The following is a 19,001-nucleotide window of genomic DNA, read 5'->3' on the forward strand; positions in this document are numbered from 1 at the left end:
TAATCTATACTTGGTAGAGTTTAGAAGAACGAGAGGAGATCCATTTGAGATATCTGATGTGCTAAAGGGGATTGACAAAGTAGACTTTGAGTGGATATTCTAGATTACCCTACCAGGGGAAACAAAAGGTCAAAGTTTTGGGCTAAAGGGTGGTAAATTTAAAACACAGATGAGGAATTACTTTGCTCAAAGGGTCATGAATCTGTCAAATTCACTACCCCAGAGTATGGTGGATGCCAGGCGCTGAATAAATTTAAGGAGATAAATTTTTAATTAGTAATGGGTTGAAAAGTTATGGAGTGCAAGCAGGAAAGTGGAGTTGAGTTCAAGATGAGATCAGCTATGATCATAGCAGGCTCAAAGGGCTGAATTGCCTACTCCTGCTCCTGGTTCTTGTGCTTTTACAAGGATTCACAAAACTAGCCACAGTTTGGACAGGTAGCAACTGGGAAGGTTTGGGAAGAGTGGTGAATTGGAGACAAAAAATAGCAAGCAAGAGGAATCTTGAACCAGTTACATGTTTTCATTTTTAGCTTTTGTTTTTAGGAACCTATCAGGAGTGCTTAAATGAGAAATTCCTGTAAAGCACCTTAATATTCTGTAAAGCTAAATTCAGATATATAGTTTCCGGAAGTGTTCACATCAAGATTGGTGGAGCTGGCTTGAAGGGCTAAATGGCCTACTCCTGTTCCTAATGCTCACCAAGTTATAGTGTCAGGTCTAAAGCACAAAAAGGCCCTTCAAGCCTGCGCTGGTCAAAAACAAGCACCGATCTATTCTAATCCCATTTTCCAATATTTGGCCCATGGCCTTGGCATTGCAAGTACAAATCTAGATACTGAAAAGTTGTTCAATCAGAGAAGCAGATGTAACATTAGGTATTACGTTCCAGATTTTGCAATGCATGCAATAGTTGAGTATTGGCAGTACTTTGCCTATTGCAAACGGGTGAAGTGATGTACAGTTTCACAGATACACAGCAATGATCTGATTAGGGTAGCTATTATCCTGCAGCATAGCTTTGATGTGCCTTATTTTGGTGTCAAGCTTACTGTGAGTACATGACTTAACTCCTGTTTGAGTCTACCAATAAGGCTAATCTTAGAATGGGGCTGGAGGAATCTCGATGCATATTCTGACTAGTGAGGGTAGGTTGCAGGAAACAGTAGTAGAGAAGCCATTAGTAGATTTCTCAATTAGCACATCAAGGAAGCTCATTAGATTGGAAATAAAACAATGTGAATTTTAGTGTGAATAGAATGCATTAAGGTGAGTAAGAAAATTCTTACAAGACCATTTAATGTTGTTTCTACCTTGGCTCATATCCATAATTGCCTCAATATTGGAACAAAATTCAATCCACACTTGGATGGAAAAAAGGTTTATTGTCAGTAACTGCATTTTCCTTTCCAAATCAATTTTTCTCCATGCTATCCTTCTCTCTGTCTTCAAATATTGGAGCCTATCCATTTGTGCATTGTGTTTTCCCCTTCCATTGTATAAAATTCCATTATTTTCTCCCATTAAGTGGTCTAAGGCCTTCTTTCTTAGGACTATGATACAAGTGTTATTTTTCTTCATAGCACAACTAGAGAACACCAGAAACTGTCATTAAAGACTGCTTTTTGGGACTCCTATTGTGTGGGGTCTTCTGTCCCTACCTCTGGGCAGAAGATCCAGGTTCAACTTCTGCCTGCATCAAACAATGTGTCATAACTTGCCCAAACAGATTGATTAAAGCCTAATGCTGCTGTATCTCCTTGCTACGCTTCATCTTTACAACAACAGCACTGTCTGTCATAGCGCTCATTGGCTGACTCATAGTTAACATGAAATATCACTAGAAATAAAGTGTATATGTCCTGAAGAGAATAGAAAACACATACCGTCTTGAGGATTTGTGTTTGGAATCATCTTTGTCCTTGTGCCGCCTTTCTCTGTGGCGATCTTCTCTGTCTCGACTGCGATCTCTGCTCCGATGATAGTCTCTGTCATAGTTACGTTCTCTGCTAATGAAAAGAGCAAAAGCCTTTATGTTCGCTGCATGAAGTCAGTGGATCGTGAGCGCAGCAAGGGACCCCTTTTAACCTGCAGCAAGCTATTAGGAAAGCAAACTGGTCTTCATTGCAAAGGAGTTTGAGTTCAGAAGTAGGATGTCTTACTGAAGTTATGCAAGACCTTGGTGAGACCATACTTGGAGTAGTGTGTGCAGTTTTGGTCTCCCTACCTAAGAAATGATATACTTGTTATAGAGGGAGTGCAGTGGAGGTTCACTAGGCTGATACCAGGACTGGCAAAGCTGTCCTGTGAAGAGAGATTAGTTTGACTGGCACTGTATTCTCTTACGGAGTTCTATACAGAGTTTAGAAGGATGAGCAGATCTGATTTAAATGCATAAAATTCGAACAGGAATAGACAGACTAGATGCTGGGAGAATGTCTTCCCCCGCTTGGACAGTCTAGAATCAGGGGACACAGTCTCAACGTTTCGGGTATGGTGACCCTTCCTCAGAACCGGACCTGAAGACGTTAATTCTGGTTTCTCTTCGCTAATACTGCCACATCTGCTGAGCTTTTCCAGCAACTTCTGTTTTTGTTTCTGATTTACAGCATCCGCAGTTCTTCCACTTTTTATTTGACACAGTCTCAACATACACCATTTAGGACTGAAATGAGGAAACGTTTCTTTACTGAAAGGGTAATGAACTGGTGGAATTCTCTAACATAGGTTTTAGTGCAGGTCAAGTCAATGAATATATTCAAGAAAGAGATGGATGCCTTCAATTACAAAAACTTAATCTACGGATATGAGAAGCAGGAACATGGCACTGACACAGTGGATCAGCTATGATCATACTGAATGGCAACTCCTGCTCCTAATTTCTATGTTTGTCTCTTTGCTGCCCTGTGTCAAACTATATCACAGAACCTCTTGAAGCATCTTATTAGTCACAAAGCCCTATATAAATGCAATGTTATCATCATCTCAGGATGCTCACTCCAAGATTGAGAACTCAAAACAATTATTGAGGGATGTCTGATCAGTTGACTGGCAACTTACTGCTCCCAGAGAACTTACCTGCCTCTGTACACTATGCTTAACATTCCAACTAGTAATACCACATTAAATTCCAGTGCTTCAGCCTTTTTTAAAAAAGTTAGCTAACACAAGCACATTGAGCACAGTATTGAACAAGGAACACTCAAAAAAGCAGGATGAATTAACTTTTTTTTATCAAGTTCATGATTACTTGAATCAGCATTCCAAAACAATTCAGCTGTTTTCAAAACAGGAAGAATCTGATTTGGCCCTTCATTGTTTGGTCATGACAACTGCAAACCGAACACAGAAATGAAGGAATGCTAGATATTGTTTTTTTTTTTTAAATTGGTTGGATATAGCTGTTTCAAGTTGACACACAAAATACTGATCGATCCTTCTAGCACCTCAATCTTTACTGCCAGCCAGCCAGACCATACCCGTTTACTCCAACAGTAAATTCGGTATGTCAATCAATTTGCAATCCTTGCTAACAAGTTACCCCACTCCCTACCCCCCACAATACCGTAAGCCCGAATACTGTGTTGCCAAGGACACCAAGTAAATGAGAATTAAGGGCTAAGGACAGATCCTTGAGAACAGAGCTACGGAAGTGGGAAGAGAAATCATTGTAAAGGAGCTATTTGGCTCAACTATCCTCTCAATGAATTCCAGTTTATCTATGTTTTAGACCATTTGGCCCATCTGCTTTGCCATTCAATCATGGCTGATAAGTTTCTCCCGCTTTCTCCCAGTTACCCTTGATCCCCTTGACAATCGAGAACCTATCTCTGTCTTAAATATGCTCAGTAACCTGGCCTCCACAGCCTCTGCAGCAGTGAATTCCACAGATTCACCACTCTCTGGCTGACAAAGTCTCTCCTTATCTCTGTTCAAAAGGGTCTTCCCTTTACTCTAGGGCTGCACCCTCAGGTCCTAATCTCTCCTACCAATGGAAATATCTTCCCAACATCCACTCTATCCAGGCAGTTCAGTATTCTGTAAGTTTCAATTATATCTCCCTCATTCTTCTAAACTCCATTGAGTACAGACCCAGAGTCCTCAAACATTCCCCATATGTTAAGCTTTTCATTCCTGGGATCATTCTCGTGAACCCCCTCTGGACCCACTCCAGGGCCAGTACATCTTTCCTGAGGTATGGGGCCCAAAATTGTTCACAATACTCTAAATGTGGTCTGACCAGAGCTTTATAAAGCCTCAGAAGTACATCCCTGCTTTTATATTGTAGTCCTCTTGAAATAAATGCCAACACTGTATTTGTCTTCCTAACTACTGACTCAACCTGTAAGGTTACCTTAAAAGAATCCTGGACTAGAACTCCCAAGTCCCTTTGCACTTTAGATTTCTGAATTTTCTCACCATTTAGAAAATATTCCATGCCTCTATTCCTCCTACCAAAGTGCATGACCTCACACTTTCCCCATGTTGTATTTCATCTGCCACTTCTTTGCCCACTTTCCTAACCTGTCTAAATCCTTCTGCAGCCTCCCTGCATCCTCATTACTACTTGTCCCTCTACCTATCTTTGTATCATCTGCAAACTTTGCCAGAATGCCCTCAGTTCCTTCATCTAAATCATTAATGTATAAAGTGAAAAGTTGTGGTTCCCAACACTGACCCTTGTGGAACACCACTTGTCACCGGCTGCCATCCTGAGAAAGACCCGTCTATCCCCACTCTCTGCTTTTTGCTAGACGGCTAATCCTCTATCCATGCTAGTATCTTGCCTCTAACACCATGGGCCCTTATCTTACTCAGCAGCCCCCTGTGTGGCACCTTGTCAAAGGCCTTCTGGAAGTCCAGGTAGATAACATCCATCAGCTCTCCTGCTCATTACCTCCTCAAAGAATTCTAACAGATCTCATAGAATCATAGAATCCCTACAGTGTGGAAACAGGCCCTTCAGCCCAGTAAGTCCACACCGACCCTTGGAGCATCCCACTCAGACCCATCCCCCATAACCCACCTAACCTACACACTCCTGAACAATACCGGCAATTTGGCATGGCCAATCCACCTAGCCTGCACATCTTTGGACTGTGGGAGGAAACCGGATCACCCAGTGGAAACCCACGCAGACACGGGGAGAATGTGCAAACTCCACACAGACAGTCGCCCAAGGGTGGAATCGAACCCGGGTCCCTGGCGCTGTGAGGCAGCAGTGCTAACCACTGAGCCACCATGCCGAAGGTATGACCTCCCCCTGACGAAACCATGCTGACTTTGCCCTATTTTACGAGGCACTTCCAAGTATCCAGAAATCGCATCCCTCACAATGGACTCCAAAATCTTACCAACAACTGAGGTCAGGCTAACCAACCTGTAATTTCCCGTTTTTTGCCTTACTCCCTTCTTAAACAGGAGGGTTACACCAGTGAGGTCCAGTCCTCTGGGACCCTCCCTGACTCCAGTGATTCCTGAAAGATCACCACTAATGCCTCCACTATCTCTTCAGCTATCTCCTGGTCTAGGTGATTTATTCACCTTCAGACCTTTCAGTTTTTTTAGTACCTTCTCCTTGTCGGTGGCCACCAGGCTCAGCTCTGCGCCCCCTGACTCTCTTGAATTATTGAGATATTTTTTGTGTCTTCTACCATGAAGACTGATGCAAAGTACTTATTCAGCTCCTCAGCCATTTCTTGGTTCCCCATTACCATTTCTCCAGCGTCATTTTCCAGCGGTCTAATGTCCACTTTTGCCCCTCTTTTGCCATCATCTTTTATTGGCTAGTTTACCCTCATATTTAATCTTCTCCCTCCTTATTTCACTTTTCATTGTCCTCTGTTGGTCTGTGTAGGCTTCCCACAGCCCCTTGCCACATTGTATGCTTTCTCTTTTGCTTTTCTGCTGTCCCTGGCTTCCCTTGTCAGCCATGGTTGCCTCATCCTCCTTTTAGTATGCTTCTTTTCCCCAGGGATGTATTTTTCCTGCATCTCCCGCATTACTCCCAGAAACTCATGCCATTTTACTGTTTCACTGTCTGTCCTGCAAGGCTCCTCTCCCAGTCAATTCTGGTCAGCTCCTCCCTTATGCCTCTGTAGTTACCTTTATTCAACTGTAATACTGTTACATCTGATTCCACCTTCTCCCTCTCAAATTGCACAGTAAATTCTATCATATTATGGTCACTGCCTCCTAAGGGTTCTTTCGCCTTAGCTCTATCAAGTCTGTCTCATTGCACAACACTAAGTCCAGAATTGCCCGTTCCCTAGTGGGCTCCACCACAAGCTGCTCGAAAAAGTGTTCTCATAGACATTCCACAGATTCCTTGTGATCCACTACCAACCTGATTTTCCTAGTCCACCTGCATACTGAAATTCCCCATGATCACAGTAACCTTGCCTTCCTTATACACCTTTTCTAATTCCTGGTGTATCTTGTGCCCCAAATCCTGACTACTGTTTGGAGGCCTGTACTTAACTCCCATTATGGTTTTTTCACCTTTGCAGTTTCTCAATTCTACCCACACAGATTCTACATCATCTGACCCTACTTCGTTTCTTGCTATTGATTTAATTTCATTTCTTACTAATAAGGCAACCCCACTCCCTCTGCCCACCTGCCTGTCTTTTCGATAGGGTGCATATCCTTGGATATTTAGCTCCCAGTCCTGATACCCTTGCAGCCACATCTCAGTGATGCCCACCACGTCATACCTGCCAATTTCGATCTGCGCCACAAACTCATTTACCTTATTTTGTATACTGCATGCATTCAGATGTAACACCTTCAGTCCTGTATTGACTGTCCCTCTTCTCATTGTCATTCGTTTATCCAGTGTGCTTGAAGTTTAATTCCTAGCCCTTTCCAAACACTGTGTCCTGATGTGTGTGCTGCAGATTTTAATAATTGCTCCCAAGTTTACCTTTCCTTTCATTTTTTCATATTTTTCCAAGTAGTTGAATGAACCCCCACAGATTTTACTTTGTTTCCTATTTTCTGCAAATATCCTTTGTATTTTACTATTTTGGAACTCCAGTTTTCAGGTTTTTTTTTCCTTTTAATCAAGGCATACACTCACCTGTACTCAGACGTTGTCGGTGTTGGGCCACGATCTCGCTCACGATTTCTGTCTCGATCATGTTCTCGCTCTCTTTCTCGCCGATGTCCTTGGTAGTCCCAGTGGCTGTTGGTACTTTTTTCGACAGTGTTCATCCAGGATGTGTGTGTTGTGGAGATAGCAGGATAACCAATTAGTCCAGAATCTGGGGGAAAAGAAAAATCAAGGGAGGTGAGGTGGGGATTAGAAATAAGGTCCCATTACAAAAGGAGGAAAATCATTTACAACTTTGAGCTCACAGGACACAGGCTGACAGATAATCTGAGAATCTAAGAAAAATAAGTATTCCTTCACTGAGCCTTTAGCTTGTACATTCTCAGCTTGGAATTGGACTGATCTTCCTTGGATATATTGGAATAGATGGAAGGTCTGATGGAAGCTTCAAATAAAGTAACTGGATATTCAACAATAAATGCAGACAATCAGTGCACATTTAGGCCTTTTTTCTTTCAAGGGGCTATGGTCAGCATTAAACTCATTGCAATAAACAAATCTGATCTGTAGTGACCAAGATATGACAGAAACTATCATCAACCCTGTACATAATTTAGATTTTGTCCTACACTTGCTGCTCTGCCATTTAGAGTCCCTATAGTGATGCGCTTTTCATCATCTCCAACATTGAGCTTGATTGCAATATTTCAAGTAGAACTTGTACAAAACACTTTGTCTTTAATTCACTCTTGGGATGTGAGCATCGCTGGCTGGCTAGTATTTATTGCCTCTCCCAAGCGCCAGGTATGAGTCTAACCGGCAGAGAGCTTCCCTACTCCAGATTCCAACTGACTCCAATTTTGCTCAGGGCTCCTTAATGACATCAAGGTTGCATTTGAGCGAGTGTGGCAAGGGCAGTCATTCTCACCTCAACTTTGGAATTAAATTTCTTTTGTCCATGGGGACTTAAAATGAGAATATCCAATCTTAATATATAAACTAAACATTACATAAAATTGTAAAAGGTAAAAACTGGAAGTTTCCTCAATAATTGTCCTAGTGTATGATGTGTCAGCTGATGTCACCAGCAGAGCAACCAAGGCTTATTTCTGGCCTCACCACTTCTTCGACAAGGAGAGGAAGATGGTGGACAAGGCGGTCAATCAATGACAGTTTCCATTCGTCATATCTATTTAACGGTGTCTGGCCTTTACTGGAAGAGCACTTGCATGTATGTTGAGTGAAAAGAGGATCAGGCTTACATATAACACATCATCTCACAATTATACAGCTTGCCAATATTCACCATCTAGGCACATCGAATATGGCCACTTGCGCAAGGTACTAGAGGGCATCCAGTATCCATTTAACCATGCCTCAGCATGAATCAACTTTCAGCAACAAAGCAGAAAAGACTAACAAACCAAAAAAGAATGAAAAGAATCTTTATAAAGTATGTACATTGGAGAAATGTTACCGAAGATTCTGATAAATTGTACTGCCAGCCAATTAATGTTTTACTTAGATTACAAGATACATTTCCAGCAGAACTGACTAACAATTACCTGCAGTACTATAGGGGAATAAAGGAGGTGGCCTGTTGTCATAGCCTGGAGGCGGACCACTGGAAGAGTCAGAAATTCTTTATTAGGGACAAATTATAATACACATAACAAAAACAATTACCAATTTTCTCCATTTTTTACACAGTAAAATGTAATTGAACTTTTCAATTTTATCCCTCTCAAAACGTCTGAGTTCTCAGAGAGCTCCAGATTCACTTTCTCTATTTTTAAACTTGCTTCACTTTATTTTGTGATTGGATATATCTGTACACCCAAGATCTCCTACTATTCTCATTTTTTAAGCAGTATGTGCTGTCTTTCACCATTCTAACAAAATGCACTATCCACACCTGGTTAAATTAAAATTGATTTCCCAACTGTACAACCTTTCTGCAAGATTACAAATGGCTTACAATTGTGTGGAGTTCTTCCTCAGTTTTAACATTACCTTCCAATGTGGTGTTGTCTGTAATTCTGAAATTGTGCTCACAGAGTCCAAATCATTTTATCTCAATTGTGAACAGTGGCCCCAACAAGAATTCCTGTTGAACACCACTTCTCAAGGCAGCTGTCTATCCATTGTTACTGGTCAATTCCACATGCTTTGACCTTAAAACACAGTCTACAATGCAGTACCTTGTTGAAAGCTTCTCAAAAATCCAAAAATTCCTACATCACAACAGTGCCCACACTTAAAAATAACTTATTGGTTGTCAAGTACCATGGGACATACTGTAGTATGAAAGATGCTGTTCAAGGAAGGTTTCTCATAACACTAGTTTCTTCTTCATTGCCGTCATACAATCAAGCTAGTGCACATTGTTTCTTACCCGTCTATGGTTGGCATCAGTAATGATGGAGGCGGCACAACTGGTGGTGGAAATAATGCTGCAAAAAGAAGGCAGAGTTCAGTTCATTTTACGTGTCTAAGTAAAATCCGAAATATTATTTCATCAGTAAACAACACTGTAGAACAATTAAAATTGCAAAGGTTATCTTTCACAGTATTCCATACTGCTATACACATATTGAATTTTGTCTTTTTGTAAGCATTGTTCAGCACATCATAACTGATCTCTAACACATCTCTTGCAGAAACAAAACAATGGTTGGATGTATCTCGACCCCGGTCCCAATATTAATCTTGCAACTGACATAGCAATACAGACTAAAAAAGGTTCAAAGTTTGATCCCTGATCATGCTTTGTCAGCATCAACAGGGATGTCACAGTGACCTCAGCATTAAGGATGGGAAATGTGAACACGGTGCTTCATTGCTGTACAACAACTTGTCAGAAGTTCATTGCTGTTTCAGAATTGATGTTAGACCTTAAAATTAGTAACATTGTTTCTTCACGTATAAGATTCAAACGTGGTGGTAGCAGCTCACATTTCCCAACATAATACAAAAAGTGATGAGTTATCGACAGAGTGGCAAATGTGGCAAACATATCTATACCTGTCAATCACATTATGCTCAAATCAGGAAATTAGAACTTTATGCACGCAGGTTTATTTGCAGACATTCAGTTCTGATCAGCAGATTCTGAATCCTGGTGAAATTCACTCAGTTAGAAAAAAATTTCTATCAGATAATTAAAAGTAACTCAAATACTGCCTACATTTTTGAGACACTTCGTGTTAATTGAAAGCACTTCTTTGATCTTGTTACTAATATTTGGGAAATCAACAACATTATTACAGTTCACTAGATTTCTGTGCAAAAGGATTGTGCTGCTAAACGCACAGTAAAACTATGCATAAAACTGCACCATTAAAATTCTAAGTCTGTAGGTTCTTTAAAGTAACCAAGTGCAATTCTTACATTCATAGGTATAAATTAAAAAGTACAGTTACCTGGAAGAGGCCCAGGTGGCGGCATTCCTGTGAATACAACAAGTTTCACTAACTTTAAACAAACAAGCTGCATTAAAATATTAGGTGACTATGAACATTGAGATTAATAAAGATGATCTCCAATTACCTGGAAGAGTGGTTCCTTCTGAACCATCCCGAGGCAGGGAAAGAAATTTAAACTAATGACAGGGTTGCTAAGTTACAGTAAACAGGCACCAACAACATTGTTACATTGCTAAAACACTGGATCATTGTTGCAATAATGTACCAAATGACTGGTCATTTTGTTGATCAGGGTGCAGCATTTTTCTCTAATCTATTCAGCATCAACACAGCGACAGGTAGGATGCTTTACACCTACCCAGTTTTACACTTCATTGACTTTAATGTCACTGAATGAAGACATGAATGTAAAAAGGTGTTCCATTGTGCACAAGTAATTCACTTCAACAACATCCTGAGAAGAATATCATCCACTGAAACAAATTATTTTCCATTTCCCACAAACTACACTCAGCAACTTTGCCAATTTGATGCCTGCACAGATTACTTTATGCTGTGTTTGTACATCCATTCAGATGAGTGCTAAGTATGTCCTCCTCACTTCAGTTAGTTCCCTTCTACCCAGCAAGGTTTTTAGCCCAGCTAAATAAATGGGTTTTTAATGAAAATCCTTTTATTATTCATTATTTGTTCTGAGGATCCCATGAAAAAAATCAACTAATCTATTTGATCTTCAGTTTGAGGAATACCAACAATTGAAATGAGAGAAATAAACTAGTAACCTTCACTGGCCTGATCCTATTGTTGCAAGATAAGAAGTAGATATGGATGCAAGTCCAGTAGGCACAAAATTGTCATTTTTGACCTACTTTTATAATCCACCTTCTTCCTTGCCCAAAAGGTAAAGAAATATTTGCCTGTATCATTTTCTTGAAATTCCAGATTTAATCTATTAAATCATTATGTAGTGTCAGGATAAATCTGTAGAACAACTATGATGGAAATGAATTATTTCCTACTTAAAAGGAAGTAAATTCAAACTCATCCACCTTCTATAACCATGCACGGGACATCATTATTTGGACCAGTGATGGCAGCTAATGTGACACAAAGCCATTAGACCCAAACCTGACGGCCTCTCCCTCAATACTCTCACACAGACACTTTCCAGCAAATACTCCTAACCCAGAGATGACAATATCCAATTAATGAACCCTTAAAATTCAGCGCAAACTAGGGATCAAATACAGGCTAACAACGGATAGCATATTTACCCCTCACCCACTCACGGAACTTATCTTCACCTTAACCACTCTGACACCATACTGAAAAACGTGTTTTATGGTCTGGATCAGAGAGTGTAAATAAATCCCACCATTTACAATAAATACCGGACTGACTGAGTGCAACTGTTGAATAAGAAAGTCCACATTTTTATTTTATATACAGCTCATTTAGTCTATGTCTTGTAGTTGGCATTAAATTGAAATCTGTTGCTATATTACCTGGAATTGGGTGTGTTATCTCATGACAGATAAGATTTGCAGCTGCTGAGTTAGAAGAGTAGGAGTTGCCTTGATTAAAATATATAAGATCTGAGCAGTCTCGACAGGATTGATGTGGAGAAGATTTCCTCCTATGACAGAATCTCGAACTGGAGGATATTGTTTAAAAATCAGGGGTCACCCATTTAAAATTGAGATACGGTGACTTTCTTTCTATCAGTGAATCATGAGTTTTGGAACTCTCTTCCTGAAAAGGCGGCAGAAGCAGACAGCTTCTCGTTAAGCAAGGGGTAAAAGTCTATCAGGTAGACAGGAATGTGGATTTGAGATTACAATCAGATCAGCTATGATCCTATTGAATAGTGAAGCAGAATCGAGAGGTTGAATGATCTACTCCTGCTTGCAATTTGCATGTTCACATAACAAACCAAATGTATAGGTGCTGCAGAATATATGAAGGAAAATCAAGATTGATGCTTTCCTGGAATCTACAACACTAAGGAAAGGAAAATCATGAGATTAGAGGGCAGAGATAGTAGGAACTGCAGACGCTGGAGAATCTGAGATAACAAGGTGTAGAGCTGGATGAACACAGCAGGCCAAGCAGCATCAGAGGAACAGGAAGGCTGACGTTCTGAAGGAGGGTCTAGGCCCGAAACATCAGCCTTCCTGCTCCTCTGATGCTGCTTGGCCTGCTGTGTTCATCCAGCTCTACACATTGTTATCTCAGATTAGAGGGCAGGTTCACTTTAAATGTTCGAATAAATCCCTCCTAATACTTTTCATCTGGCAGGTCACGCTCAAATCAGAAAGTGTTTTGTATCTCATACCAATCCGTAGAAAAGTCATAGAATCACAGAAACCCCACAGTGCAGAAAGAGGCTACTTGGCCACTGAGTCTGCATCAACCCTCTGAACAGCATCCCACCAAGACCCACATTTCCCATGGCTAATCCACCTAGCCTGCACATCCCTGGACATTACGGACAATTTAGCACAGCCAAACCACCTAATCTGCACATCTCTGAACTGTGGAAGGGAAACTGGAGCGCCCGGAGGAAATATACACAGACACAGAGAGAATGTGCAAACACCACATGGGCAGTCACCCAAGTTGTGAATCAAACCTAGGTCCCTGGTCCTCTGAGATAGCAGTGCTAATCAGTGTGCCATTGTTGTCACCCCCTAATAAATGCAAACAGTGCCAAATTATACCAGGTCGATTTCTGGCTGAATAACATCCTGGTTGAACACATTCAAAGCTGTAATCGTCACACACTGCCTTACTGACATGCAGTATCCCTAACACCAGAAATTCCAATACTCTTCACATCTCTGTACTCTACTTTTGTTGACTCTTTAACTATTATTACAACCACAAAATACAACTAAAATAAATGATCAAACAAAGCAAACATAATCAAAGCATCTTACCTGGTGGGTGCATGGGTGGTGGTCCGCTGTTGACAGGAGGGGGTGGGTGTAAAAAATGAGGGGGTGGTCCAGGTATTGGAGGAGGAGGACCTGCTGTAGCTGGAAATGGTGGTCTTTTGTTTCCATGGTCTCCAAGAACCTAAATATCCCCAAGAAAAGAAAATATTCTTATAATTCAGTCAATAACACTTCTGTACCAAAATTGCACTTCCTAAAGTAGAGTTAGAAAGACACAAGCTTGAAAAGACCACTGGGCTGTTGTACATTTCTTCCTCTTGAATTTGCTGACAGCCTCACAATGTTGCTGGGCATTCTATTCCACATATTTACCAAGCAGTGTAAAGATGCTATTTCTGTTTTTGTCTAGTCATTTTTCTCATTTTGAATTTAATGAAATTAGCATCCATGGTAATATTTTGGTAATCTCAGACACAGAGTTGCAGTTTATTTATGACCCTAAGTAAAGTAGGGTCTCATTGCAGGTGTTTCCTTCAGTGCTCTTTAAAGCTCAGGTATTTAATCAACTGTACCATTTGTGGTCTAATCTCTCCAGTTTAGAAATTACTCAAAGTGAATTGCAGAGACCACTTCAAATCAGTGCTCCATACAAATTTAACTCCCACACTGGGAGCCCAATGGTATCAATGTGGATTTCACAAGCTTCAAAATCTCCGCTCCCCCTACCGCATCCCAAAACCAGCCCAGCTCGTCCCCGCCTCCCTAACCTGTTCTTCCTCCCACCTCAAGCCACACCCCCATCTCCTACCTACTAACCTCATCCCGCCCCCTTGACCTGTCCGTCCTCCCTGGACTGACCTATCCCCTCCCTAACTCCCCACCAATACTCACCTTTACTGGCTCCATCCCCGCCTCTTTGACCTGTCTGTTTCCTCTCCACCTATCTTCTCCCCTATCCATCTTTTATCCGCCTACCCCTCCCCCATTTCTGATGAAGGGTCTAGGCCCGAAACGTCAGCCTTTTTGCTCCTATGATGCTGCTTGGCCTGCTGTGTTCATCCAGCTCTGCAGCTTGTTGTCCCAAGCCACTGTTATCTTTTTTACTTTGATGAAAGGCTAGGACTGAAATGTTTATCAGCTGATAGAGTCATGGATTGGGAAGCTCCGAGATCTTGCCCTGGTTTCAGCAGGAAAATGGATACAGGACATCCTTTGTAAATGGGCCAGTCAAGTAACAAGGCAGCATTGATTAGAATAAATTTGCCAAAGGCTTTATGTAAAGAAAATATAAGATGATTTCCCAAGGACAGAGATTAACTGAAGTAATTATACCTGGGACAATCAAGGATTACATATAAAGAAATTGTACATCCACCCAGGGCAATGAAGTTAATGCCTTTAGAAACTATTGATTAAACATTAGGAAGAATCAGGTTTTACCTATACTGGACAATTAGAACCTCTGTCACCAATAAAGTTATCACTTTAAATCATTTCAAAACTTGACAATGAAGGAGCTCAAATATTAATGGACTCTATTCGTGAATTCCAAAAACTAAAATGGTGTTCCTATGTAGATCCTTCAGTCTTTAAACCGGAATTCCCACTGTTTTACTTATCTTGCCCAGGCTCATCACCTTAGGTCAGTCTGTGTTGAACTGCATTTCTTGTTTGCCTGTCCATTCCCTCACCCTAGTTAAATCCCTCTGTGACAACAGAGTCTAATTCTGAATATTGAAGACAGCCCACTGAGACACTGCTGTTTCAGAAGATCGTACCCCAAGAAAAGAACAAATACACAAAGAGATAAAACAAATTAGTAACAGCAGAAAATATGATTTGAAAAGAAATTTGCCCTCTGCTTATCATGAAAGAGCTGACTAAAGATTCCTACTCATCAGCAACCCTCTGGTGTCCTGCTCAAATGGCCATTTTACCCTTAGTGTCAGCGGGCTGTGCAGCCTTGATGATATCACATCACACAGAGCCAAAGCAGGAATCCTTCCTTTGTAGTTCAGTGGTCAAGTTTAGTTCACTTACTTGCAACCCAGCAAAGATCATCAGTGAACAGACATGGAACCAAACCTGAGCACTGTGGTTTGAATAACTAAGTACCACATGGCATTGTCATATAAAGGGGAAGAGATTCGAGAAAGAAGTACTTGACTTCATAAACAAAAATCCAAGTGTATTTTTAATTGAAGTTCTGGTAAAGTTTTGTTCCCTGACATGCATTCAGGTTTCTTTAATTAATTTGTCTGTTATTCCTGTGACATCAGAGCTGCTTTAATGGCTGAGCTGGTAAGTGCACTGCCCAATTTACCACCGAGCAATACAGACCTAACTGGCCCAGCTCACAGTATAATTATCAAAGAAGAATACCATTTGACATGACTTAATTAATCCATTCAATAAAATCAGAGTATCTCACTGTAGAATCTAATTCTTTTAGAAAGAAAGAAAATCTGGGAATCATTTTATCAGAAACTGTGATCAGCTTGAATGAAAAATGTCCTAAGTCCAGTCTTAAATTTACCTTTACTCTTGAAATCAACAATCTCTACTGTTATAGTTTGAAATTCTAGATTTAAAATTTTCACTCGCATAACCCGTCTTGCAGATTATTGAAGGTCACCTCTCAGATGCCTCATTTCTAGAGTGTTTTTCCAGATCGGTCAGATCTTTGATAACAGAGATCAGTTTCGTGGCTCTTCTCTGCAGTCTCCAGCACATCAATGACTCCCTTAAACCTTGGCATCAAATTAGAATGTGATATTTAAGATACGATTAGACCACAGCACTGTAGCTTGATCACTAATTTTCTCTGACAATGTTTCTACTGTTTGTATAGCATTTTTTGGTCTATTAACATTAATACAGTTTATGAATCACTATTTTTCATTCTTAGATGCCTTACTTTGTACTTGTCTTGTGATTTGCTATAATTCTGTCTACACATTTCTGTCAAGTCTTTTTTGGATTTTGAGCTGTCGCCTCAGTATTAACTGATTGCCACTGCTATGACATCATCTGCAGAACTAATTACCTCGCATCAAGTTTCTGAAGCAAGGGCATTTGTATAAATTCAAAGATTTAAAAATAAACATTGAGCCCTGGGCAGTAAAGTATTCGATACTTGTTCACAGCTTACAATCATTTCAAAAATAAGTACTCTGGTTACTCAGTGGTCACCAATAGCCTATTATGTGAAATTCTGTCAAACATATTTTGGAAATTTAGGTACAAAATGTCACCAGCTTTCTGCAGATTACCTGGGACAGCACATACTGAAAGCAGACTAGGACTATGCCTAACTTGCTGATCTTAGAATTTTGATGTCCATGATGTGGAAGTGCGTCTTGGATTGGGGTGGACAAAGTCAGAAGTCACATGACACCAGATTATAGTCCAACAGGTTTATTTGAAATCACAAGCTTTTGAAGCGTTGCTCCTTCGACAAAGGAGTAGCACTCCGAAAACTTGTGATTTCGAATAAACCTGTTGGACTATAACCTGGTGTCGTGTGACTTCAGAATTTTGATGGACAAACTACAAATGATTTCAGTGCTTTGATTCAGAAAGGGGGAAGGTTTCCTCAAGTTAAATTATCCTGTAACTGATGCATATTGAAATAGCTCCATACTAGACAAGGATTACACTTGAAGTTGTCTTGCGAACTGAACTGCCATTTCTAAAAAACACACTATTAGTTAGCAAGCACATCTGAATAATCAATACAAGCAGCCCAAAAGACCCTGGGTGTAGACTAGCAAAAGGATATTTAAAGCCAACACTAACAGTTTATAAAACCAATAGGGCTTAAAAAGACAGACAGTGCAAACTACAGATCGTAATGAAGTGGCAGAAAGAAAGAAACGATAACACAGTGTGGAGCTGGAGGAACACAGCAGGCCAGGCAGCATCAGAGGAGCAGGAAAGCTGACGTTTTGGGTCGGGATCCTTCTTCAGAAGACCCTTTTTTTGAAGCAGGGTCCTGACCCGAAACGTCAGCTTTCCTGCTCCTCTGACGCTGCCTGGCCTGCTGTGTTCCTCCAGCTCCACACTGTGTTATCTCTGACTCCAGCATCGACAGTTCTTACTATCTTTTAGAAAGAAAAAAAAATGTTGGCTTGGACAGTGGGACAACTCCCATGCTCTTATCTGAATTGTTGTCATGGAATCTTTTACACTTGCTTGAACGAGCCAAAGGGACCACTGCTTAATGTGTCATCTGGAAACAATGTACTATTCCTCTAGTATATTATACGATGCTCTATCCTCCAGAGGGTGAACTCTGGGCTACTGACCACTACAATTACAACTGCCTATAGTAGAGATCGCAGAAAATACTTTTGTTCCGTCATTTTCCTTCTGACAAAAGTTGGAAATTCTGACTTCTTGGTGCAGCATTGTTCCAAGGGCACTAAGTACCACTTGTGGCCATCTCCAATTTCCATTTTCACTACCTTCAACTCAACGGTACAGGACATTGAAACATGTGCTGTACCCATCTACTTTTACAGTCTCGGAAAAGAGTACTAATTTTTTAATAACAAACATGACCCAATTTTAGTTTTGTGGTTAACATACAAAGAAATTATTTTACCTGAATTGCACTCTCATCTCCTCCATGTTTGTCTCGTCGCCTTCCTTCTACCCTCCTGATGGAACCCGTATATCCGCTAATAACGTCAATTGCGCCAGCAAGTTTTCTGGAGGAAAAACTTAATATTACATTAAATCTGATAGTTCTAAGGAGTTAGATCACACAACAAGTACTGCACGAATCAGTCCTTTTTTTTAATATATGCTGTATTTACTGTCCTGAGGTACTAGTGAGCTCAGGTGTTCTAACAATGCCACATCTAATTACAATTCACACCTTGGTCCGAGTAAATGCTTATACCTTACAATTCTGCAACAGCACTTAAATAAAACTATCGGGTCAGAATGCAAAGAGAAAAGTGAGGAAGTATTTTTCTTTTAAACAAGCCAATTCTGAAAGAAAACAAATATTTGATTTTCTATCCTATTGAATTGTCCTTTCAGCATTCAAAAGCAAAAATTATTGCATTGCTCTGTATGATAAATGTACCAAAAGGCAAGGAAATGACCAGGACAAAATGGTATAGCCTAAACATCTCCTCCAACTTCACTATTCTTGCTAAGAACACGAGGAGCAGAAATCATATTTTGAGCTCCACAGGTCATACAGAAACCCTAGACAGAATATCACTTAGCAAATGAATTTTGAAATTTAAAAAAGTAGATATTGTTTAATGAATAATCATATATATGGTTCAATAAGTTATGTAAAAACACTAGTCTGGGATAAAAGTAAATTTAATCAAATATATTTTCATGGTAATGTCACTATTAAAAACAAAACCACTACACAGCAAATAAAACCAACTTCACTAATCATTCCCTGGATCCCCATGTGTTGAATATTTCTCCTTAACCTTGAGTGATGGCATCTTAGAGAACAATGACTGAAAATGAACCACATTGTGCAAGTACACAAAATGCCTCATCCGAGGGAACAAGGTGCAGGGCTGGATGAACACAGCAGGCCAAGCAGCATCATAGGAGCAGAGAGGCTGACGTTTCGGGCCTAGACCCTTC

The 19,001-nt window shown here is 40.4% G+C and overlaps 1 protein-coding gene across 3 annotated transcripts in view; it reads right to left on the reverse strand.

The window, feature by feature from the left end:
• LOC109931351 (pre-mRNA 3'-end-processing factor FIP1-like) overlaps positions 1-19,001 on the reverse strand; it is a 96,671-nt gene that overhangs the window by 1,185 nt on the left and 76,485 nt on the right. The window contains exons 9-15 of one of the 3 annotated variants that reach the window (XM_048605075.1): positions 17,983-18,088; positions 13,419-13,557; positions 10,477-10,503; positions 9,450-9,507; positions 8,620-8,678; positions 7,082-7,265; positions 1,887-2,006 (exon numbers count right to left, since the gene is read on the reverse strand). In XM_048605075.1, coding sequence (XP_048461032.1) covers positions 1,887-2,006; positions 7,082-7,265; positions 8,620-8,678; positions 9,450-9,507; positions 10,477-10,503; positions 13,419-13,557; positions 17,983-18,088 — 693 coding nt within the window. Of the gene's footprint in view, positions 1-1,886; positions 2,010-7,081; positions 7,266-8,619; positions 8,679-9,449; positions 9,508-10,476; positions 10,504-13,418; positions 13,558-17,982; positions 18,101-19,001 lie in introns of all 3 variants that reach the window. The other 2 variants (XM_020530637.2, XM_020530638.2) reach the window with 2 other exon arrangements.

Source organism: Rhincodon typus, chromosome 14 (assembly GCF_021869965.1).
Source record: "Rhincodon typus isolate 14 chromosome 14, sRhiTyp1.1, whole genome shotgun sequence".
NCBI lineage: Eukaryota > Metazoa > Chordata > Chondrichthyes > Orectolobiformes > Rhincodontidae > Rhincodon > Rhincodon typus.